The following is a 24,695-nucleotide window of genomic DNA, read 5'->3' on the forward strand; positions in this document are numbered from 1 at the left end:
CCTACTGAGTGCCAGGTTGTGAGGAAGGGACGGTAGAATTAAGCAATTTTGTCTCTCTGGTAAGCCCTGCGCCATGGCGCTGGGGACAGCACCCTATATGGAAAGAAAAGATGAGGTGGAAACAAGGAAGCACAGTCAAGATATGGCAAGAGGAAGGCCCTGCATTACTTGTGCCTAAACACTTCTACTTTTTCATCTCCAGTAGTTGTTTGTTTGTTCTTTTCTTGGTTAAATTAGTTGGCATTCTCTTTCTGTCACTTGTAATGAAGAGTTCTAACTGTTACAGGCATGAAAAAAGAAATTCATTCTCCCAACAGTCCTGAGAGAAAGCTATTAACAGCCCTATTTTAAAGACAGAAAAACTGAGGCTCAGAAGTTGCTCAAGTTACTCAGCTCCATGTGGAAGACGAGGTCTGTGAGCCTCTTCATTACATGGGCACAGCACTGGCCCATCCGTAGCTTACAACATGGGTGGAAACCAACAGACTGAAACGCTGAAGGCAGGGGGCTGGGCTGTGGATATCGATGGCAAACGTGTCTCCCCGGCCAAACACTGTACCTGCTAGAGGTGGGACCACAACGGGGCTTTGCACTGACAAAGGGTGGATGTGCATGTCACTGAGGCTTTGTAGGGGCCACTGATGTCCACTATCTGTGGGAAGTGGCCCAACCAGCTGCTAACCGAAAGCTAACTAAGCATCCTGGGATCAGGGAGGAGCACTTTGGGTGGCCCCTGGGTAAAACGGGGGAGGGATTATGTTCTGGCTCAGTGGGTAACTTGCACAGACCTCTCAACACCCTCTTGATTTCGGTTCCCCAGAGGTCACAACTTTGCCACAGAAGCTCTTTCTCCAGCATTGCTTCAAAGCTTCACCAAGGCAAAAGCTTTCACCTTCTATGCCCTACGGGTACCAGGGTTGGGAAGAGCAGATGCCCATCAGGATGCAATATGATACAAAGAAACCCAATGAGAGTCGGGGGAGCCACAGGGCAGCTGTGCAGGCGAGCATGGTGGGTGATGATGGGAAGCTGTGTGGCTCGCTGGCTGCCACCCAGGCCCAGCCCTGAGCTGGGGACTGATTTCAGGCTAGTGCTGACCTTTTGGCCCTCTAGTTCCTTAGCTCTGAAATGAGAAGTCTGGACTAGATCACCCTTAGGGTTGGGCCCAACACAGGTTTTCCGTAATCTACCTCCACTCTGCCAGGTCAGGAAGGGAAGGGATGGGAGAGCCTGGAGTTGATCTGTGGGCAGTGAGAGGCAAGGCCAGTTTTATCCCAGCTGGAGAGGGAACTCACGGTGGCCAGTTCAGCTACAGAGACCCAGGAAGAGCCTCTGAGGGCCCCATCTAGCCTGGACAGAAGACAGGGGGCCAATACTTGGCCCAAGTTCTCTCCATTGGAAACTAAGACACAGCTCCCCTTGTCTGGAGTAGCCAAGGTGTTCACCAGGAAGCAAGGACAGTCCTCTCTCCTCCCAGCTCCTGGGGCCCACCTGGCACGCAACGGAAAACAAGACTATAGCAGCTATGAGCCCAGATGCTGTCACCAAAGTCATTCTAATACCAGGTCACACTGACACATCTAGAGGCCTCTCAATAAAACTCAGACACGTAAGACATCAATTTCCCATCCTTGTGGGGCTGCATCCTTGCCATGGAAGAAACCCAAGACTTGGGACTTGAGACTTCCCCAAAATGAAACAGACTTATCACCAAGGTTCTCACCCACTGAGGGTGAGGCTGTGAATCTACTTGCACTCTGCCGGAGAGATATCTGGCTTTGCAAAACTTTGCCTACAATTTCAGGGTTTCAAAGACCAGAATGCCCATTCTTGAACTGTCTGGGGCTGTCCATGCACACGGAATAAGAGCCCCCTTTTTTACTTTATTGAAGTGATTATAAAAATTAAAAGTTTTAATACATACAGATGTGTAACATTACAAAACTACCAAAACCTTGCATCTCCCAGATACCATGAATGTTCTGGTGAACATCCTTCCAGATTTCTTGATATTTAGCATTTTATCCAAATGAGGTTTCCTACCCAACTGACTTTTGATCTGTGTACTGGGCATTTCCCCATGCCAGCACTGTGGCTCACCAGCTCCTCAGAGATATTTCTAGAATTGTGGGGTAAATATTCAGACAGTGCTCTGGAGAGGCCAGAGCCACTTGTCTGCGGGACTGTATGTCTGAGGTCCCCTCAGAGTCACTCCCCCTCCGAGGGCTCAGGTAAGCAGGTACCTCACGTAAGCTCAGTTTGCCGTCAAAGTCCTCGTCCACCTCCCTGATCATGCTCTTCAGGCCCAGGTGGGTCTGGGGGGCCCCCAGCTTCTCCATCATCAGCTTCAGCTCCATCATATCGATGAAGCCATCCCGTCCAGCGTCATACCTGCAGGAGCAAAGGAAGGAAGATGACTAGGGATGGCCGGGCTAAGACGAAAGGACTCTTGTGACTCCCCCAAATGCGTAATTCTTTTGGCCTCATTTTCTGAAAAATTACTCAAATGCTTCCTGTTTTGCAGTGCCCAGCCAGGTCACTGAGTAGGAAGGGACCTCACTTCTCACAATACCTTTGGACTCTGCCTGACACACTTCACCATCAGTTCCAGACAACAGCCACAAGTTTCTTGAAGATGAGAAGCAAGCCTCTTTACCTTTATTTCCCCAGTTTTGGTCAACAAACATCAGGACGCTCCTGAAGCTGGATATGCCCCACACAACCACTATCTTCACACGGGGAGTCTGCTGGGTCTCGGACACCCATTTCCACGAACCCTCCGTCACCCTCCAGTTTCCTGCCTGTGGAAGCTAGTTCCCACCCTCACACAGGGCTGTGAGTCACGCCTGGCCCCGGCTCTCTGGTCTCCAGGTCTGAAAGGCCACATCTGTGTGAGTGACTGCTGAGAGGGCCAGCCCCTCCGCTGGCTGCCCCTCCAGGCTCCAGGCCCCTGTGGAAACAAAGCCAGCCTCTCCAGGGTGGAGCCTTCCTCAGCTTTGTTCTCCGCCTTCTCCCAGCCACTCCCAGCCCCCACCCCAGCCTGCCTCTTGGCACACTGGGCTGTCACAGGATTTTCTCATGAACTCCCAGGCTCTCTTCCCTTCAAGCCCATCCCATTTTCCACTCCCCAGAGATCCTCTATTGCTCAGGCATGAACACCTTACTCTAAAAAACAAATCAGTTCACAACAGCCAAAAGGTGGAAACAACCCACATGTCCACTGATGATGGATGGATACATAAAATGCGGTATATACATGCAAGGAATACGGTATATTTATACAACAGAATATTATTCACAATAAAGGGGAATGAAATTCTGACACATGCTACTACATGGATGAACCTTAACAACATTATGCTGGACTTGAAATAAGCCAGACACCAAAGGACAAATACTGCCGAATTCCACTTCCATGAGGTCCCTAGAACAGTCAAATTCACGGGGACAGAAAATAGAACAGTGGTTCCCAGGGGCTGGGGGAGGGTTGGGATGGGGAGGTAATGTTTAATGGGTTAGCGTTTCAGTATAGGATGAGGGAAAGTTCTGGAGACAGATGGTGGCAATGGTCACACAGGAGTGTGAGGGCACACTAAGCAGGACACTTAAATGGCTATGATGGCAAATCTCATGTGTGTTTTCCACAATACAAACTGACAAATCAGGCTGCTTCACTATCTATCACCTCCCTCAACAACACAACCCACCATTGTTAGGAACTGCACCACCACCCTCCGACAAATGCAGCCTGCGGGCAGCAAGAAATCTAACTGTGGTGGCATTTGAGATCCATACGGTCTGGCTGGCGATGAGGCCCCATACTCCCCACATGCTGCATTCCCACCACAGTGGCTAACTCATGCCATTCCTCCCACTAGGAATGCACCCCACACACCCCACTCTCTCCAGTGGCCTTTCCTACTGGAGCACAGAGAGCTGCCCCTCCCTCCTCTGACCTCCAGCAGCGCCAGTCTGGCCCTGGTACTGGGCAGGCACCACCTCCCCTGCTGGTATTTCCTAACGCGAGCAGCTCTGTGCTCCACGCAGGCTGCTCCTTGCCTGGAAGACTCACACTGCCAGATGCTAAAGGGTGCAGATGAGCCCCCAGCATGTCCGCTGGTGAGCTCTGAGGACACTGAAAGACAAGACAGATGCTTCAGGTGTGGAAGTGAGCAGGACGCTTCTGCTTTCCAGGAAGTGGGCGGAGTATACGAACCCCAGATGGACCAGGCCAGGATCTGGTATCATCAAAGGGTGGTTTGTGAGCACTTAGAGAAAGAAACAAGGATTGCCACCAGCTCACTAGAAAGGACTGAGGGATGGGCCACATTTACTCGGTTTTCTACTTTATAATTTACATACCATAAAAATCCATTATTTTAAATTGTATGATTCAATAGTTTTTAGTATATTCACAAGGTTGTGCAGTGGCCACCACTGTCTAATTCTAAAACATTTTCATCACCCCAAAAAGAAATCCATTCCCCATTCCCCTCTCCCACCCCAGCCCCTAGCAACAATTCATCTGCTTTCTGTCTTTGTGGATTTGCGGACATTTTATATAAATGGAATCAGACAACATGTAGTCTTTTGTGTCTGGTTTCTTTCACTTAACATTATGTTTTCAAAATTTATCCATGTTGTAGCACATAGCGTATAGCATATATCAGTACTTACTCCTTTTTATTTATTGTTGAAAAGTATTCTATTATATAAATTACCATGTTTTGTTTATTCATTCATCAGTTGATGAACATTTGAGTTGCTTCCACTTTTCAGCAGTTGTGAATAATGCTGCTATGAACACTCACGTACAAGCTTTTGTGCAGACATCTTTTCATCTCCCTTGGGTATATATATCCAGGAGTGGAAATGCTGGGTCTTATGTTAATTTGCTTTTGAAACACACTGTCAAGCTGGTCCAACACAAAATCATGGCTGACTTGATATCTTGGCCAGAGACAGCAAGGCCGCTCTGAGGCTTCTGGGGTCAAGGTAAACATGTATCAATGCCCTGCAATTGGGTGGATTGGCTGCTAATTGTAGGGCCACCTAAAAAGAATGCTGACTATCAAATGGATGCTGACACAAAGTTGGGACAGAATCTAAGCCCAAAAGATCTCAGCAAGCTGGTATGATGTCCAGGGATAAAACAGAGCAAAGACGAATGCAAGGTCCTAAAGACAGAATTTCCGTACGATCCAGGAATTCCACTTCTCAGTAGAATTCACCCCAAAGAAGTGAAAGCAGGGACTCAGATATTGGAACATTCATGTTCACAGCCGCATACTCACAAGAGCTGAAAATGGAAACAACCCAAGTGACCATCGATGGACGAGTGGGTCAACAAAATGTGGTATATCCGTACAATGGAATACTACTCAGTATTAACAAGGAAGGAAACTCTGACACCTGCCACGACATAGATGATCCCCGAAGACATTATGCTAAGTGAAAGAAACCAGACACAAAGGGATGAATACTGTGTAATTGCACTTGTATCTGGTACCTAGAATAGTAAATAAAATTCATGGAGACAGAAAGTGGAAGGTGGTAGCCAGGGACTGGGAGAGGGGGAATGGGAAGTTATTATTTAGTTGTTATTGTTAACACTGTTTCAATTTTACAAGATGAAAAGAGCTCTAGGAGGGATATTTTCACAACAATGTGAATGTACTTAAAGCCATCGAACTGTACACTTAAAAATGGTTAAAATTTTGGCTGTATGTACCTTACCACAATGAAAAAAAGAAGGCAAGGCCCTGAAGCTTAGCTCCCCAAACCAATTTCTCAAGTTCAGATTTTGAGAGAAACAGAGCTTAGTTCACAGGTGATGACCTGTGCAGATTTGTGATACTACAGCAAGTCAAGAGGGCGGCCCACAACCCGTGGGGGGAAGCAGCCACGATGGCAAGAACGGAAGTCCCAGATCCCTAATGAAGGGGGCCACGGTCCGCCCTGCCCCACTATGGTCTGCGCCGTTCCCGGCAGACCCCACACAGTGGGCGATCGGGGCCTGCTCAGTGGGGGTGCCCAAGAAGGCCACTGGACTTGAGACCCCACACAAGGACAGGGGTAGAGGAGGGAACCAGGAGCATCTGGCCCCAGGAAGTGGAATGCTTTCTCCGGACTCTGCATTTAAACTTCCCCATAGGTAGCCAGGCCTGGACTTGGTGCATGAACATGACAGAGATGGGCTTTAGCCAACAGAAGGACGAGCTTTCTGGCAAAAACAGCTGATCAGAACAAGACCGGGGGTGAGAAGAGCTCTGACAAACAGGCTGGGGGGACAGTCTCTGCTACGGGGAGTCCTAATCAAAGTAAACAGGCTTCTTTATAGTGTGGAACTTTCCAGAGCCTTCCATATGGCCATGTGTCTAAAACTTACCGGAGGGAAATAGAGCACACAGACTCATCTAACCCAGTCCTCTGTGTTTGGGATTTCCCACGGGAAGAACGCACATGTTGGCAACCTAGGGTTCCAAGGAAAACTTTGGGAAACGCTTCTCCAAGTGATTCAATATATGAAGGGTGGCCAGTTAAACAACCACAACAGTCCCCTCCATGCTGAGATTTTGAATAAATGTCGCCCACCACTTAGCGCACAGTTCTAACAAAGTTTGCAGAGAGGAGGAGGAGGGATGAATGGAAGAGGGCGGTGCACTGGAGAGGGGAAACTCAAGGGCAGGGGAGGAAAGGAGCCGCGGAAGGGCTTGGGCAGGAGAGGGGAGGGCGCAGAACCAGGAGAGGAACTGAGCCGGAGCATGGAGGGGTAAGAGAAGGCCAGGGAACAGGGCAGGAATCCGCCCTCACCAGGGGGGAAGGACAGACTGGGGCCCCTCGCTGTGGGTCGGCCCATCACTGGGCCATGTCTGTGGCGGGGCTCAGAGACCTTATTTCCCTGCTCCTTCTGATTGAAAGGTGTCAAGAAAGTTTGGAAAACTTTCCTTTAGGCCCTCAAGACTGAAACATTCTCCAGGCCTAAGAGCAAGGATAAATATATCAGAAAGGGCCTCAGCGAAGTCTGAGAAACAGGTTAAAAGAATTTCAATTTCTTTAAATGGGCAGGAAAGTTTGGTTTGACTGCTTTGGTGGGTATGTGCCTGGAAGCAGAAGCCCACCACTACAGTGGGCGAATCCCAGATAGAGGAAAGGGCCAAAGCTTCCCATTCATGTCCTGCCGGGAGCCACCTGCCTGGCACAGGAGGGCAGCCCCTGCAGAGACGTGGGGGCATCTCCCAGGCTGAGCAGGGCAGGGAAGAAAGGAGTCAGGAGCCAGCCACCACCTTCACTCCCAGCAACTTAGCAAAGGCTGCTTTCCTTTGTTCCTGCCTGAAGCAAGTGCCATGTATGTCAGTCCTGGCAGGACTATAAGGTGACCACATTAGTGGCATCCTGGTCCCTCCCCGTGGAGTTTGGATTAATAATGGGAAGCATATCCTTCTCTCTTCAAAGTGACATGAGGGCATGTCCACAGTCACTTCCTTTAGGACCTAGATTTGCAAGACAAGCAAGAAAAACCTCCAGGTCTCTTATATTTTATATGCTGTTCTCGAAGCACCCAGTGACCATATGTGCAGCACACACGATGGGACTCAACATGCAGTTTACAGTGCATTTCATTGTCTCATATATTAATCCTTTTCATCTCTACACCAGTCCTATGAAGAACTAATAGTAGCCGCCTGCATTTATTGTGTATTGAGAGCTTACTAAGGGCCAGGCACGCTGGCTGTGAGGTGGTAATTAGTCACCCACTTGAGAGACAGTAAAAGCTGAAGTCTGCAGTGAAGCCAATTCTTATGGGTCAGAACTAACCTGGGATGTTCAAGCAAGCACCTGGCTTTACATGCAAGCAGGGAGGGCTAGAATGGTCATAACTGAGTTGATACTATGGGCCCCTCAGCGCAGAGGCGCGGGGCAGACTGCATACTCAGTGCCCCAACAAACATACCTCTACTGTAACTGTGAGATTCACACCTTTTATAAATTACATCCAAAGACTGGCAGAGATGATAGGAGCCACGGTGCTATGTCCTGAACATGTGTGGATCCTGATTTTGGTTTCAAGGCATGGTACTGCACACTGCCCACAAAGGATGCAATATTGATATCACCATCTTACAAACATTTGAAGAAACAATCTCAATAGCCAAGCCCTTCAAACAAAATAATTTCATCTGATTTAACCCTCCAACAGTCCTCTTAAAGGATGTAGAACAGTTAGGCTGATGAAGAGACAGAGCCCATCAAAGTCAACCAGCCCAAGGTCACTAGACATAGAGGTTAACCCAGAGGAGCCCTAGCCTGATGCCCAAGCCCAGTCAATCCTGGGGCTAGTGACCCAGCCACCAGAGAGGTTTTTCAGAAATAAGATCTGGTGTGCAGGTAATCCTTAAAGAATGCCAAGGTTACCCCTCCAGGAACAGTTAAAGAAGGAACATGTCAGCCAAAGCTAAGGCAAAGCAAGGACTCCTGAGCAAGTGAAGCATTAAAAAGATAAAGGCCTTTCTGAAGGGTGTAGGACACATGTTATGGCATCCCCTGGAAGGTGTGGCTGCTGGAAGCTGGAGGGAACCCTGAGCAGAGGCCCCCAGGCTGGGCCAGGGGACAAACCATTCATCTTCAACCTGCTCGGAACCCCTCTCCTGACGCAGCTGCAGTGTGAAGCCCACACTTAGGCAAGACCATCTGTAAACCGGTGATCTTAGACCAAATTTGTGGGCCTGTGGGAAAGGCAAATGCAATTGGGTTTGTTTTCTCCATTCTGGAACCCTCCTTCACTCCCCTCCCCCGAGGAAAATGCTACCACTGCCTTGCAATTTGGAATCCCACCCCTTGGAAAGGGAACAGCCCCTGGGACAGCATGCCCAGGTAGGGCCCACCTGCAAGCCCAACTGAGAGCCGCCAGCAAAGGCACCTGCCCCCAAGGAAAGGTGGCCCTTCCCAGCTATGGGGTGTAGGACCAGGTCCTGGGGAACGGGGAAGGGGAGGCCTTACGGGGAGGCCCCATTCCTAGACCTGTCTGGAACTTTCTTTCTCCCTTCCAGCCTGCCCTAAACCAGCATTCCCCTCCCCTACTCAGACCATCACAGGCTTCCTTCCTCCCCCCCCCACCCGCAGCTCACATCTTACACATGCTTGCACGCTTATTAGAGTTCCCTGAAGTCTTTGGCTCCTCCCCTGCCAACATCTCAGCTCTTTATGCCAGCTTTCTCTCTAAAAATTTTAAACCAGATTTTTCTTATTAAAGGCAACCCAGGATATTGAAGAAAAACCAGCCATCATCCCAAGACTCCACCCCCTTGTTTGTGTTCTGAGGGTTCCTTCTAGCCCTCCTCTGGAATGGTGACCTTCTCTTATGTTTTTGCTTTACAATGCCCTAGGTTGCTGTCATCTTTATACTGTCTAGGATCTGTTAGGGAGAGACCCCAGCCCCATCAGCACTGGGGATGGCCCTGCAGACACAGGCTGGGGCACTTGAGAGGCACTGGGCTGGTGAGCACTCTGCAGATACTATACGCTGGGGAGTGAGGCTGTGGAGGCCCAAAGGGGTAACAGTCTGCACTGGGCCCAAGGCGTCTGTAAGCAGCCCACGACAGGGAGCTATTCTTAAAAGTAGTACCGATCTGCAGCCAAGAAAAGCAAGCAGACACTTCCAGAGCTTCTGCTCTGAAGAGCTGCTCCATCCAACTAGGCCTCAGCTTTCACCATCTTCAGCATGCTGGGGTAAGTCCCAAATCCGCACCCTGCCAAGGGCCCTTGTACTGAATCTCCGCAAAGCCCTACTGGGTGACTCACACCCAGACCACCCTGTGTGAGTGTCTTGCCTGAGAGTTTCAGCCCTGGGCAAGCTCACTATGGATTCTCTGAGACAGAGAAATGACAACGGAACATTCTTAGGGTTAACGTGTTTATACCTGGTTTTATTCTCACAGAAGTAGGTTGAGCCCTAGGATCCCATCTGCATCCAGCAGTTTGCAGGTTCATAATCCAGCTCTGTCTCCGCCCAGAGCACTGGGTGGAGCTCTTTATGTAGTGATTCAGTCAATGATGGCTCATTGCCGGTGGGTGCGGGAGCGGGAGCCCAGCAGCAGGCCGATTACACCATCAAGTAGTTTAGGATCGGGTGAGGACCCTGGACACAGGAACTGCCATTTTCCCCACAGTGGGAGATCAGCTCTGCCTTCCACTCGAAAAGGCTTCCCAACTCTTTACTGACAGGGGCCCTCACTGGGTGGTGGGGTGGGGTGGGAGGCAAGGCAGGACGGGCTTGAGACCCTGACCATCTGGCCCCCAGCTGTGTGTGCCTATGACCCAGAAAGCCGCAGCATGGCCAAAGGAGCCCAGGTAACTCCTAATCCTCACACTGCCAAAAGCCCACTAGAAGGAGACAGCAGCAAGGGGACAGGGGTTGGGGGGACAGGGTCTGCCCAGTGCTGGGCCCTCCTTCTGCCATGAATTGCTTGTTCTACCAGCTTCCTCTGTGCAGAGCCCCTGGGTTTTCTTGGTTTTCACTTCACTAGAATAACCTTGCTATTAAGGAGTAAAGAAGCTGGCCAGCCTTTGTCTGTCTTAGGCTTACCAGGAGAAATTCCCCAGGGATCCCTCAGTGCAAGGGCAGGGGGGTGGTTCTCAGGAGGATGGCAGTGCCCCAGAAAATGCCTTAGTGTTGGGCAGACTGCCTCCACTCCAGGACAGTGGAACACCCCTATGTTTCTTTCACAGCAAGGCCTGTGGGGCAATCATGCACCGCCTTTCAAAACAGGCAGGTGTTGGCTCCTATGAGTGTGGTTACCCAGGACTGTCAGAAATGCAGAATCTCAGGTCCTGCCCCAGACCTGCTGAACTGGAACTTGCACTTCCACAAGGTCCTCTGGGGTGCCCAGGCACTCCCTGTGCCAGTCTATCCCCAAAGCTTGTGGCCTTTCCCAGGACCCTCCTGGTTCTACCCGTGAGTGCCCCTACCTGTGCCTATGCAGAAGAGCCTCAGGACCCCCAAGGTTATGGGCCTGTTGTTCCTATGCTGCCCAGCCTGCCCAGGTCTCTGAGTTTCTGGTTTCCTACTCTTTGTGTGGATCCTCCCTAGCTATCAAATCATCTGCTCTTCCTTCCTCCCTCCTGACTGACTGCAGGCCTGGAAACAAGAGCTCTAAGTGTGTTACAAGTGCATGCAAAGCAAGAGTGAGCAGGCTCTGAGGAAGGGCCAGATACCCTGAGGAGTTAAGTATAAAAGCTTGACCCAGAGTCTTTGATTTCCAATCAGGCTGCTCCCAGATGAGTTCCCGGCTCTCCGCTCACTCAGTCACTCACCCACTCACTCACCACCTGGCTCCCATGTACCTGGGCCTCTCAGAGCAGAAGGAAAGCACAAAGACCAGTCCCCAGCTGGGGAGGCAAGTGTACAAAGAGACAGCTGAGCTGTGATGAGGCCGGAACTTGGGCAGAGCCGGAGTGGGGGCTGGCGGTGGGGACAGAGGAGCAGGAACTAATAGGAGCAAACGTGCCGAGCTGCGGAAGGGAGCCACTGCCGCCAGCCCAGGCGTGCTGGGACAGCCCAGAAGGCAAGGCGAGGCAAACCCCAAAGAGTCTGAAGCAGAGGAGCAACACCAGATGGCTGTTTCAGAAAGACCTCTCAGCTCAGTGCGCACAGTAGGTTCTTCTGGGCAGTAGGCAATTGGTGTGGGCAGCCTAAGGCAGGGAGCCCAGTTGGGAAGCATGCAGTAATCCCAGTTATGGAGGGATGCAGGGGGGGTGAGGGTGAGGATGAGGTGGGGTGGCACCAGACGCAGGTGAGTGCCACCCTCACAGGTTCTGTGCACAGCCAGTGCCATGGGCATCCCCTTCTGGCAAACACCCTTCCTTTTCCGGTAAAAGGCCAACATCTCTGCAGACTGAGGGGACCAGTGGAGGTTGGGTCTCCTACCCCACCCCCCTTAGCCACAGCATCCTATAGTTTCATACACAGAGTCTGGACGTTCATAAAGAAAGGTGGGAGGGCAGGACAGAGCTAAATGGCCACCTACTACCACAGAGCACCACTGCGTGCTCAGCGCCTCTGAAGACAGCAGAGGGGAGGAAGGCAGAGCCAGGCAGCCCACTACCTGGCCTTCAAGATGAGCAGGGAAATCCGCTTTGTCCCAAATACATGCAGTAGAAGCCCCTGCCCAGGACTGCCACATAAACTCAGATGGACAGGGGCAGGAGCTGCCCTCACAGGACGGCTGCTCACCAAGCTCTTCCTGCCGCATGCCCTCCAACTGGCTGCTGTAAATAGGGAGGTTACAGTACATGCAAATCTGCTGATGCCAGAGGCCAAGCGTGGAAACCAGCCCCCATGACCACCCCCAAAGAACATGTCACAGATGCTGAGATAAAAGGTCAGTAGGGCAAATGCTAAGAACCCTCTGGCCAAGAATGACCAGGGGAGAGGGCTCAGCTTTGGAAAGCTTCTGACTCAGCTACACAAATGTAACAGGGACAATTTGGTCTAGGACAGCAGTGGCTGGGAATGTGTTCCTGGGGTCAGACTCCCCTGGTTCAAAATCCTGGTGACATCATGTGCTGTGTGTCCCCGGGCAAGTTACTCACACTCTCTGGGCTTCCAATTCCTCCTTTGTCCAGTTGTTGCCAAATTAAAGGCAGGCAAATGAGTGCTCAGCTTATCAGTAAGAGCTTACTGTTTTTACTTTGGGTTGATAATATCTTATTAAGACAAAGACCCTAATCCTGGAGTCCCCTTTGGTCCTTTGGAATGGGGGTACCCTTGCTGGGTTTGGGTACAGGTGACCAGGGACTTGGTTTGGGAACAGGGAGTGGAGTGGCTGGGTCTGGGCAGTCCATCCAGAATGGGAGGGGGAAGGGCCGAGGTGGCAAGGACACCTGGTGTCCCATGGCAGGCAGCCTGCCTCGGGCCATCCCTGATGCAGGTGGTAGGGAGGCCAGAGGAGCTCTCCTTACTGGGAATGCCGAGAGGAGTGGGTAGATTCTTTGCTGTGAAGGGGTGGTGATGAGCTACTCCCTCAGCTCCCAGCATTCCCCATAAGAGTCCTGAGGGGCCAGGAAACACGGCTGGGAGGTGCCCCTGGAAACCTAGTTCTCCTGGGAATTCCCAGGAGCCTTGTGGATCTCGGGGGATGGGTGCCCCAAACAATCCAGGGTTCCACACCCAGGCCAGGGGCAGCCCTGGCAGTGCCCACCCCTGCTGGACCCTGAAGCCCAGGAGCCTAGAAGGGAATTAGCCTTGGGAAGGCCTGGAGGGAGGGGAGGTCAAGGCCCACCGGCCCAGCCGAAGTGGACCATGGGGGACTTGGCTGTCCTTCCAAATGAGTAGGAAAAACATCGGCTGCCAGCCTGCGGGCCCTCAGAGTCTCCATCCCCACCCCACAGCTTCCTGCCAGCCGCTCCTTTTCCTGTGTCCCTCCTCTGGGTGGGCACCACCTTAAATTCAGCAGCCAACTGGGGGCCAGGGACCTGCACCGCCCTCAGTGGAAAGAGCAAGGGGCTGGAGCCTAAGGGACCTAATTAAGGCTGTGACTACACACCAGGTGGTCACATGATCTTGGGGACAACCTGAGAAGGTGGTCACTTAGCTTTTTCCACATCTCACTTACAGGCCTGGGGGAGGGCAGTGGGCTGCTGGAGGGACTGCACAGCCTCAGCAAAGGCTCCTGGTCCTCTGACAGCTGCATAGCCTGGGGCAGTGATTAGGGCCGGGCGTGGTTCCAAAGGCCAAGCTCAGACCCCTGCCCTGACTGGGCCCTGGGGTAGATGTGGGGACTGGAGAAGAAGTTACATACACTTAAGCATGAAAACCTGTCCCTGCTTTCCCAGGGCAGGCACTGTGGAGGGGGAAGGGAACTGATTAGAAACTGGAGCAATGGGAGAGACTTGGGGAGCAGAAGGGCACCAGCCCAGTGAGTGGGGCCAGGCTGGGGCACAGGGAGACAAGAATGCAGTAGCCAGCTGGAGCTGGCCTTAAGGGTTATCATGAAAAGCCTGGACTTTGTCCTACGGCAATAGGGAGCTACTGAGTGTTCTATGTTGTCCCCAACCCACAAAGGCTTCTGAAGACAGAGGCAAGGTAATGAAATCAGAGCTCTGGCAAGAGGTTCAAACATGTAGGATGGACATGGGGAAGTGGGGGGCAGGTGATCTGGCAAGGCCAGGAGGTCAGACGGCCCTGCCTGGCTGTGCACAAGAGGGTATCAAGGATGGCTGAGATGAGGAGCCTGAGAAGACGGGGGTGGGAATGACATTAATGAGAGAGGCTAGTGGCACAGGGGACAGGAGTACAGGCGACCTGGGTTCAAATCCCAGCTCTATCCTTTACACAATGTGTGATGCTGGGCATGTTACCTAGCTTCTCTGGGCCTCAGTTTCCCCATCTATAAAATGGAGGATGATAGTAGTACCTACCTCATAGTGCTTACGATGTGTAAATTCTAAGAACAGTGCCTGTACATAGTAGCTGTGTAAGGGGTGGCCGTTGGGTGGTGTTAGTGGAGCCCACAGCTCAATAAAGTCAGCCATTGTAGGGTGGGGTAGGCAGAGCATGAGGCATTTTGGGAGGGGACAGAGACCCTGTCACTGAGGTCAAGCTGGGCAAGCTGGGCAGGACCAGGGGACAGCACCTTCTCAAGGTGGAAAAAGAGCTCAGCAGATTCCTGTGGGCACAGAGCGGGGACAGTCAGAAGCCAGATCTTGTTGGACAGTCAGGGCTGACGGCTGGGACCACTGTCACACAGTGTTCAGTGAGCAATGCAGCGGGGTTGGGGGCTCCCTCAGGGAGGTCTGACCCCAGAGCTGAGATGGGCTGCAGCTGTAGGTCCCTCTGTCCTTCCCAACCAGGAAGTAGTGGCAGGGCCAGCCCTGGGCACAACGCAGTTTTTAAGATCCAAATGATGTCCTCTAACTTCCTGCAAACCTGATCCAAGCTGGCAGAGGGCTAAGGACACTTGTCAACCCCAAGGCAGCCACACCCTCCACCAGAGGTGGGGGTCACCCCTTTGGAATCAAACCCAGCCCATCTGGAAGGAGTCCACTGCTCCCCCTCCCTGCCTCTATTCCCCCAAGGCCCTGCCGGCCAGGAACCAGCAACCGGCTCAGGAGGCTGCCGCTGGCATTGGCAACCCTGCCCTCACCTTCTGAACCCAAGAATGTGCTGTCACTCAGGGGGCCGGCAGCCCAGACTGGAAAAATATAAAACCAGGCTGGAACACCCCCACACAACCACCCACGCCCTATACAAAGGCCTCCACACGGAGGAAAGGTGGCGCTTAGCAACCGAGGGCCAGGCAGTGGCGGGAAGGAATGAGAGACATCGGGCCGGTGACTTCCAGCTCAGGCTGGCGGCGGCCCTACGCCGCGCCCTGCCGCTGGGAAGGCTTCTGAAAGGACAGGGAACAGAGGCAGCCACTCCTGACGACAAGGAGAATAAAGCAAGTTTGGGGAAGGGGTTGGGAAAAGGGGAGGCATCAGCAAACAGTTTTCAAAGACAAAAAGGTGAGGAGTTTAACTGGTGAATCTGCCCGAGAAAACCAGGTGGGGACCTCCAAAGCCAGCGGCGTTGGCGGGGTTCACAGCACCGGCTCGTTGTGCGTGGAAGGGCTCCCTGAGGCCAAAGGGGCTTTACAGAGCATTGGCCGAGGGAACAGTCACAGACACATCCCCGCCGCCTCCCCTCAAATGCACAGACCTGCTCACTGCTGGGGAGCCACGGGCAGAACAGGAAATTGTAGCAACTCGATTTGGAATTAAATCACTCAGTTTCAAATTCCCACCATTCATATTCTTATAAAACGTGATGGCTCCGTAGTAAGAACGGTGGAGGAGACTTCCCAGAAAGGTGGGGAGCAAGAACGAGGAGAAAGGAACCCCAGAAAAGATAAGCCGGCGAGGAGCTGGGCAGCCACCTCCAGAGCCGCCCACATGGGGCATCACGCACACTGGTGGACAGAATCAGCCAGTGTCTGAACCGGTCTAAGAAATAGTTCCAAGCCTTCTGCCATAGGCCAAGGCCCCTGAAGCGAGGCCGGCCGGGGCTCCAGCTGAACACACTCCCTGAATTCAGACAAGCCCTGGATTCTCCTGCCCTGCCCTCCATCAACAGGCTCAACTGTGCAAAACCCAGCTGGTGAGAGAATTTCAGATCTGCGGTGAATCACCGTGGCCTGAAGCTACCATCAGTAGTCAGAGGCGCTGGCTTTCCTCTAAGGCGGAAAAACATTTAACTTCCATGTACACCTTTCCCATCTTTAAAGTGATTCACTCAAAAGACCAGAGGAGAATGGGTGAGTAGCCTCACCTCCACCTCCCCAGTAAACCTCCTTAAAAGGGCTCATTTCACCATGGCAAATTCCCAACCTTCCAGGCTGGAAATGGGGAGGGTAAGCGGATGGGACAGGGATGGAGCGGGACACATGCGGACAGAAATGAAGTGTTCCGACCTCGCCTTTCCAGGGTTTAATGGTGATGCAGGAATCCAAAAGTTGGCAGGGCGTCCATGACATCATTATATCAGATTCTTAATAAATAGACAACTTTCCCATAGCCAAATGCTCCTCTTCCCACCCTCTCTTTGGGGAATTGAAACACAAGCTTTTAGTATGATGCAAAAACATCACAGCTGCATTTTAAGATGCTGCTACAATTGGGTCCTGCCTTTAAGTGGCTGCCCTCATTACCTCCCTTTGAAAGGGCCCCTAGATAAGCCTGGGGTAATTAAAATTTCCTGTCTAGCCTTGACCACTCCGCCAGATCGTATTACAGCCCTGGAAGAGAATTGTAGAGTCAGTTTCTTCTGGGCCTTCTCACCCTGTTTAAAATCAGGCCACTATTCTCTTGGCTCAGGCTATTCAGTAACACACTTGGAAACTGAGAGGGAACTTTGTCCAGCCAGGCTGATGCTGCCTCTGACTTCCCACACCCATTAGAAAGGTCTTTCTTCTACGACACACCATTTAGGATCCAGGCTCACTTGTGGTGCGCGTCCTAAGAATACAAAGGCAAGTAGCCCCCACTCCAAGAACCCAACGTGCTTGCAGGCTGGGAAGGATCCAGTTTTTTTTAAACCTTGAAAATGTAAGAACTCCCTAAACAAAATACTTTTAAATAGGAAAATCAAATTTAAAAAATCAAAGCACATTTGGCAGTAACTGCATGAAACCAGCCCCAACAAAAAGAACAGAAACAACAGGCTCCCCAGTCAAGTCAGGCCCCAGGGGAACACTAAGGTGACATCAGAATCTGATCGAGAAACTCAGATTAAAAGTGAAATTCATGCTGAAAGTAAGTGCACTCCTGGCACGGGTTGGAGGTTTTCTGTTGGCTTTGTGTTTTGTAGTTAGAGGGCAACTTCATTTGCATTAGGATTGGGTTTTGGGAGGACTGAGTTCCCCACTTCTGTTGGGGGTAGGAATCATGCTGGCTTTGGTTAAGTCTCCAACATTCCTAAATCCCCTCAATCCCCAAAATCAGTTAGGGCTCTGACATCCCTAAAACCCAGAGCCTACTTGGAAGGGCCTCCCATTCCTTGAGGAAGTGGGGAGATTCGATGCAGACTGGGCAGCTCTGCTCACTTGCAATAATGGGTTGAACGGGTCCCCCCCAAATTCATGGCCACCCAGAACCTCAGAATGTGGCCTTATTTGGAAATAGGATCTTTGCAGATGTAATAAATTAAATCCAATAACTAGTGTCCTTACAAGAAGGCCATGTAAAGACACACAGGAGAACACCATGTGACTGTCAAGGCACGATTAGGACGATGCCATTGACAAGCCAAGGGGCGTCAAGGATTGCCAGTAACCACTGAAACCAGAAGAGGCATGGAAGGATCCTTCCCGACAGCCTTCGGAGCAAGCGTGGCCCTGATGACCCCAGATTCCAGCCTCTGGAAGGGTAAGAAAACACATTTCTGTTATTTTAAGCCACCATGTTTGCGTTACTTTGTCCTGGCAGCCCTGGGACACTCCACTCACCCAGCAGTGGGAATAAATCCCTTTAACAGAGCCCAGAAAGGGACTGGGCAGGGCACAGTCCGGGGGGCTCACCACGCAGCTCAAACTGCAGGTGAAATCAACTTCAAAGGATAAATCAGACATTGCAAAGTGTGCACTATTAAACAAAAAAGGGCAACACAAAATGTGCAAATCCACCCAAATTACAGCGATGTTATAATCTGAAAACTAGTGACTCACACCTACGAGGCTCTCACTTAGTGGGGCAAGCACTGAGCTAACTGCTTCACATACATTAATTTATTTACTCCCCACAAGGCAGGTACTCTTCTATCCCCACTTGACAGACAGGGAAACGGAGGCACAGGGCTTTTAAGTAACCTGCCCAGGGCAACCATCGAGGAAGTAGGTGGCAGACTCCGGGTCTGGACCCAGGAAGCCTGGCCCCACGTTCAGGTTCTTACCAGCCTCACAACACTGCCTCTGTAATGGACAAAACTTGGTAAGGCCGTCAGTGGAAAACAAGCTGATATGTAATAAGCTCTTTGGGATCTTTAACATGTTCCTTTTAAGCATGGAAGCCAAAGAAAAGAGAAAAACGGAGGACTTGACCAAGTTTCGCTTGGGGTCAGATGCTAGCAACTGGTGCTGGCTGGACGGGGTGGGCCGCAAGAGGGTCTCTTTGCCAGGCCCTCTGCATGTGACAAAAGCAGCTGCAGATAAGGGTCAGTGCAAGAGCGGGTGTGGAGAGGAAGAGCAAGCAATTAGGTTTCCAAGAGGACCTACCCAGACATAATTAAAAAATTGTTTTAAGTCATGTGAAGCAGAGCAGGAAGAACTTGAACAAGGCTGATCAGGGCATCAGGGCATCAGGGCTGGGCCTGAGCAAAGCTGGGAGAAGTTGTTCATCAGACAGCCAGCTACCAGACAGGAGGCACTGCCAGGCTGGGACAGGCGGCAAATCCCCAAAAGCCAAGCTCCATAGCAAGTTTCCCGGTAGGAGGGGGCCCCCCACCTGCCCCAGCCTGAGCAAGGGCAGCAGGGTGCAGGCAACCCTTCTGGGCTGCCAGGCTTTGGCAGAGGTGGTCCTGGGGCCAGCTGGTTGCCTAGAGGGAGCTCAAAGTGGCAGGAAGGCAGGGAGCACAGGGGTAGCCGGGGTCTGATCTTAGTGACCACACGCATGGCAAGGCCCCTTCTTAAGACAAAGGGTTTCCCATAGATTAGAGTCACGGCCACATTCAAGGCACCAAGGATGGATGAGGACTAAAAGCAGAGGTGCATCCGACGTGCCCAGGTAACAAAATTTCCTAGACCCGGGAGTCTCGGGCCCTGGTCGGGTCGAGGGAGTGAAGTTTCAGCTGCCTTCCAGGTGGGCAATTGGCAGATGCACACTGAAGGGAAAACCACCAAGCTTAGCCAGGGGCACTGAGCTGGTGGAAGCCCAGAGGGAGAGGGCCATGGAATCCCTGCTTTTATAGGGGTGTGTGGGTAGCTGGGAGGCGGGGCATCATGGGGAGGGTTCTGGACATGCAGGCAGGAATGGGGGTGATCTTCCAATAAAAGCCCCGTTCTGTGTCCCATGCCAACTCAGCATTCGTCGGCCAGTCATCTCAGTTCTCACAAAACCCCTTGAAAGGAACTATAATCCCCATTTTACAGACAAAAAGACAAGTGGTCAAGCAGCTTGCCCATGGCCACAGCCAATGACCCTGGAATGGGGGGGCTATGGCCTCACCCTCCCCAGACTCACGACAGATAATTGGGTCTTAACACCAGGTTTAAGGGAAGGGCCCTTTCCAAACCACGGTAGGGAAAAAGAAAGGCAGGGGCCTCTGCCCCTGGCAGCCACAGCAGCTACCCTCACAGGAAGGTGGTACTGGTGCCCATTTTTCCAGCAAGAAAACTAAGGCTCACGGAGATTATGTAGCTTGCTCAGGACCCCAGGTCCTAGAGCCTGTCTGACCCTGTGCCTCTCTGATCCCCCTGCCATGCTCGTGTCTCCAGAGACTGCTAAGCTGGCTCTGAGTGGCAGCTTCACCTCCCCAGCCTTCCAGGATGGGGAATGAGCCCCAGAAAGGTTTCTTTGCAGCAACTTGTGTCCCGCACGCACTCCCTGATGCCAGGCACTGCCAGTCCTCTGGCTGAAGGTGAACCAGGCAGCAGGCCTGAGCCCACCCACAGTCAAGGTCCAGGATGGAGCTGTGAAGGTCATTCACAGCCCCAGATTTGCCTGTGAAGGCCACCCTCTCCCACTCTAGGGGTGGGGCTGCACTCCTCAGTACAAGGAGGGCACATGGCTCAGACCTGGCCAATCAGAGCAGCCAAGCGCCCTGGTTCAGAGGCAGGAAGAAACAACAGTAAAGCTCCAAAGGAAAAAAAAAGAGCAAGGAAGGGAGAGAGAATGCCTCTAAGAGACACACAAAGAGGTCTTTGCTGTGGTCACCCTTTCCTACTGGAATTACTGGAGCTGCTGTGGCCACGTTGCCATCACCAAGGATAAACCACCTAAGAATGAGAACAGGGAGGACGTGGCTTAAGAAAAAGAGAAACTAAGCACTGGTGGCATCATGTGAACTAGATCCAGCCATACCTGACACAAGCAGCCTTCTTGGTTTTACAAGCCAATTACTTCCCTTTTGATTTATGCCAATTTTGGTTGGAAGTGACAGAAAACCCAACCTAGAATTTTGACCAACACAGTAGCTCAGGAGAACGACTGTGCAGTTCAGGCATGAGCTGGACTGCCAGCCCTGCTTGGAGCCCAGACCACACACTGCCTTCCCTTCAGCTTGGCGCTGTTCTAGTACCCGTTTCCTCGGGGATCTCATCTTGCTTGGACTCTCAAGACCCTCTGACTGTGTGTGGACTCCCTTTCCTATTCTTAGGCAGCCAACGTACAAGCAAATTTATCTTTCCAAAGATTGTTCTGCAGAGAAAAACAATAGTAATCAAAATAAATAAAGAAACCCAAAGTCACTATGAAGCAAGCTAAAGACGTTAGTCCCATAGATGCCCTCCCTGAATCCACCTGAACCGGAGGAACTGCGGGCCATGGGCGCCTCCCGCAGTCTTCCCAAGAAAGACCCAACCCCAAATAAACCGAAAGGGTGGGTCTCACAAACCATTCACCTATTGTCCATCTCTGCCCCAGTTTGGCATTCTTTTGCCCCAACCCAGCCCTCTTTAATTCTCAAACTAGACCCGCCAGCTCTGAACACCTGGAACAGTGCCTACAAGCCAGCGACTGGGAAATGAAGGTGTCACCGAAGTGGAGGAGGCACGGAGGCTCCGGGTGCCCGCCTCTGCTGACCTCCGCGCAGGGACCGGGACTGGACCGCAGCCCAGCCTCAGGAAGGGGCCAACGCTCTGGCCACACAGCGCCCACCACAGCGCCTTTAAATAGAACCTCCACGCGGGAGGACAAACACATTCCAAGCGCTTTTTAAAACGCCCCAAGCATGACCTGGCCCGAGGCCTCCGCTCCCCCGGGCATTTTTCCGGTCTTGGCCCAATTCTAGAAATAATATTAATAGCTTGGTAGGAGTTTACGGTGTGTGGATTTCTTTACGGCCTTAAAAGGCAGGGACGACTACTGCCCCCACTCTCCAGATGAGGAAACTGAGGCCCAGGGCACTACCAGACTATTAGTGGAGGGCCGGCTAGTGAGGGGCTCTCATTGCGGCTTCCATTGCCCGGTTTTGGGGCGCGCCAGCAGCTTCCGCACTGGGTGGGGCTTGCAAGGCAGGACAGGAATGAGCCCCCGCCGGACCAGCTGCGAGCTGCCACGTCCGGTTCCAACGGGCGCCTCCTGCCCAAAAGGCAAGCCAGAGGAAGACAGGCAAGGCGACGCCCCCACAAGGATCCCCGGACGTGCACGACTCCAGGAACGTCCTGATCTTTTGCAAACAGTCAGTTTTCACCTTCTCTTGGTACGTCAGACCCCGCGTGGCAACCGAAGATAAATTTCCTCTTTAGTTTTAAAAGATAAAAGGACAATGGGGCTAATTTCTCCCTTGGGGGTCAAAGTTAAAGCTGGCAGGTGAGGCACGGCGCGTCTCTGTTTCCTAGAAGCTGTGCTCAGGTTGAATCTCAGACCTCCCGGGCGGAGCGGGCAGGACAGGCTGTCGGGAGCCCGGAGCTGGGTGGGGGTCGGGCTGCACTGCCCCACGGAAACTTCTGAGCTCGGTCAGGGAGAGATTCGGCCCCTGCTGTCGGTGTCCCAGCCCGGCCGTGTCCCACTGCACGGGGTTAGAGCTGGCGCACGCAGGATCTGGGGCGTCGGGTTAAACGCTAAGGGCACCCCTGGAACTGTTCCCTGCACCATCCCGCCCTGTCCCACCCAAGCGGGGCCGGGGACTCTCTGCCAGAAGGACCTACCCACCGCCACCTCCCCTTTCCCTCATCCCGGCACCCCCCACCCCGACCCGCGGCGGGGAGGCGCGAGGAGCTCACAGTTTGAACATCCTCTCCAGGTCCTTGATGAGGCGGCGGCTGAACTGCGGGAACTCGGTGTAGGGGTTGAAGACCTTGCAGCGCCGGGGCTGCGCAGCGCCCTCGGTGATGTCCAGCCGTCGGTTCAGCTGCGCGCTCAGCTCGGCGTCCGCGCTCGCCGCCGGCGCCGGCTGGGGCCCCCGGGCTGAGGCGGCCAGGGGCGCTGGCAGGGCGAAACCCGCCTGCACCTTCTCCCGCGGCAGCTGCCGCTGCAGTTTGCACCCCAGGTCCTCGCTGGCCATGGTGGCGGATACGGGGGCGCGGGACTTGGGACCCGCGCGGGGACTGGGTGGACAGCGCGCTCCTCGCAGGCTAGCGGCTGGGCGATACTCCGCACCGGCGGCGGGAACCGGGCGGTTGGGCGGAACCCCGAGCGGGGAGGGCGCGCGGGGCGGAGCCGCAGCTTTAAGGAGGCGCCAGGGCTCGGGGACCGCCCGCCCAGCCAGAGCCGCAGGTGTCTGCGCATCAGAGAGACGTCGACCCTCTCCCCTCCCGGGGGCTTGGGAGCGGAGGCTTACCTCCCCGGGGGAAGAGGCGTGAACCCTCCAATCAACTCCGACCTTGCCGCCCGCGCCCTCTCCGGGGGAGCCCGGGTCCCCTGCGGTCTCCGGAGGAGTAACAGCGGGAGAGTTTCACGGCCGTTAGGGAGGCTCCTGTCCCGTCCCCCCGAAGTGCCCCGACTGCCGGCGCTCGCGGCCCAGGACCGGCTGAGGGGTGGGAGGGGAGCGCCCCCGGGTGACACGCGCCCCCCCACGGCTGGGGGTGGCACCCGCCGGTCTCCAGGTCTGGGAGTGGGAGGTGCCCGCAGAGATCGCAGGGAGGAGGGGGCTGAGTTTCAAACACTCATTGAACAGAAATGTTTCCAAAACACTAAAAATACTAAAAACAAATAAGCAGACAAAAAGATAGCAAGCAAATGGAACAAAACTTGTGGCTCCCCTGGAGGTAAGATACCCACCCAACTCCAGGGGCTTCAACTTTATCTGGGAAACATACAAGAAGGAAAGGAAAAGAAGCTTGAAAATAAAGAAACAAGCATTTTTCACAAGAGGTTAACACGTACAGGCGTCATTCTCCCTAAGGAAAGCTGTTGCCGATGGTTCTTACATCAGCCAAGCAGGGAGAAGAATCTTGTAAACACCGGTCTGCCGGTGTCAGGATGGACTCCGCTGGTGTCTGTAACCCAGACAGGCTGTGGGGCAGAGATTCCGGGCATCTGTAGAGGCCTAGGAAAAAAAAGAAGTTAATTTTTAAAAAGGCATTAGGGAGAATATTCAGTGCTCAAATAAAGGTGTCAAAATCTTTTTAACATCCCTACTAAACAATTTGATTTGGTCCTGCAAAAAAAAAAATGCAGCCTTTTTTACATGATATTTTATGCTTGAAATGGCAATTGATGGACCTCTTCAAATACATCACCGGCTACCCTTTCTTGCCTGGTGATGGCGCCCAGAAGGTCTGCTTTATTGTCACTCCTGTTTGGAGTGCTTTATGTGACACAGTTTACACACATGCCAAAAAAAGAAAGTTCTTAATACTCTCCATCAAAGAGAAACTTTGCACGAGTAGGTAAAAAAAAAATGTAAACAACCATTTTACGTGCTAAAATTTACCACAGTTCACTTAATTTCTACGAGCTCTTGTGTTAATGAGAGTGGATTTTGAATGCAATTCAACTTTTGCATTTAAGTGTTTCTAAATAAGGAAGCACTTAAAAAAACAGCTTTATTGAGGCAAAACTGATACGCAGAAAAACTGCACATATTTAATGTACATGCTTTGATGAGTTTGGGTATGTTCAAACACCCATGATACCATCACCATGACCAAGGTAATAAACATGCTCATCACCTCCAAAAGTTTCCTTGTGCCCTTTGGTTTTCAGTTTTGGTAGTGGTGGTGGGGGGGGGGGTGTTTGGTGAGAACATTGGCCATGAGACTTAGCTTCTTAACAAATTCTAAAATGAACACCACCACATTTTAAGCCACGGGCTCTATGTTTCACAGTGGATCTCTAAGGGAGAGCTTTTGCATAATGGGCAGATGAAATATGAGCTGTCACTTGGGTGCCACTCAAAAGGTATATCACTTGAAAGGGGCAGGGTTTGGGGGCAAACCCTACCAGGTACCCCATAAGCCTCTCTGCCACTGAGGGGTGGAGGTTGAACACCTCCTAAGCTGTGCCCAGCCCTGGCAGCAGGCACCCTCGATGCTCACCAGGGAACACCTGGCCACCCTAGGAAT

General features: G+C 52.5%; 1 protein-coding gene across 1 annotated transcript in view; it reads right to left on the reverse strand.

The window, feature by feature from the left end:
• EFHD1 (EF-hand domain family member D1) overlaps window positions 1–22,888 on the reverse strand; it is a 36,921-nt gene extending 14,033 nt beyond the window's left edge. The window contains exons 1-2 of the mRNA XM_036997807.2: window positions 22,413–22,888; window positions 2,244–2,391 (exon numbers count right to left, since the gene is read on the reverse strand). Coding sequence (XP_036853702.2) covers window positions 2,244–2,391; window positions 22,413–22,693 — 429 coding nt within the window. The 5' untranslated portion in view covers window positions 22,694–22,888. The remainder of the gene's footprint in view (window positions 1–2,243; window positions 2,392–22,412) is intronic.
• Between the last annotated feature and the right edge of the window lie 1,807 nt (window positions 22,889–24,695).

Source organism: Manis javanica, chromosome 12 (genome assembly GCF_040802235.1).
Source record: "Manis javanica isolate MJ-LG chromosome 12, MJ_LKY, whole genome shotgun sequence".
In the NCBI taxonomy this organism is placed as follows: Eukaryota; Metazoa; Chordata; class Mammalia; order Pholidota; family Manidae; genus Manis; species Manis javanica.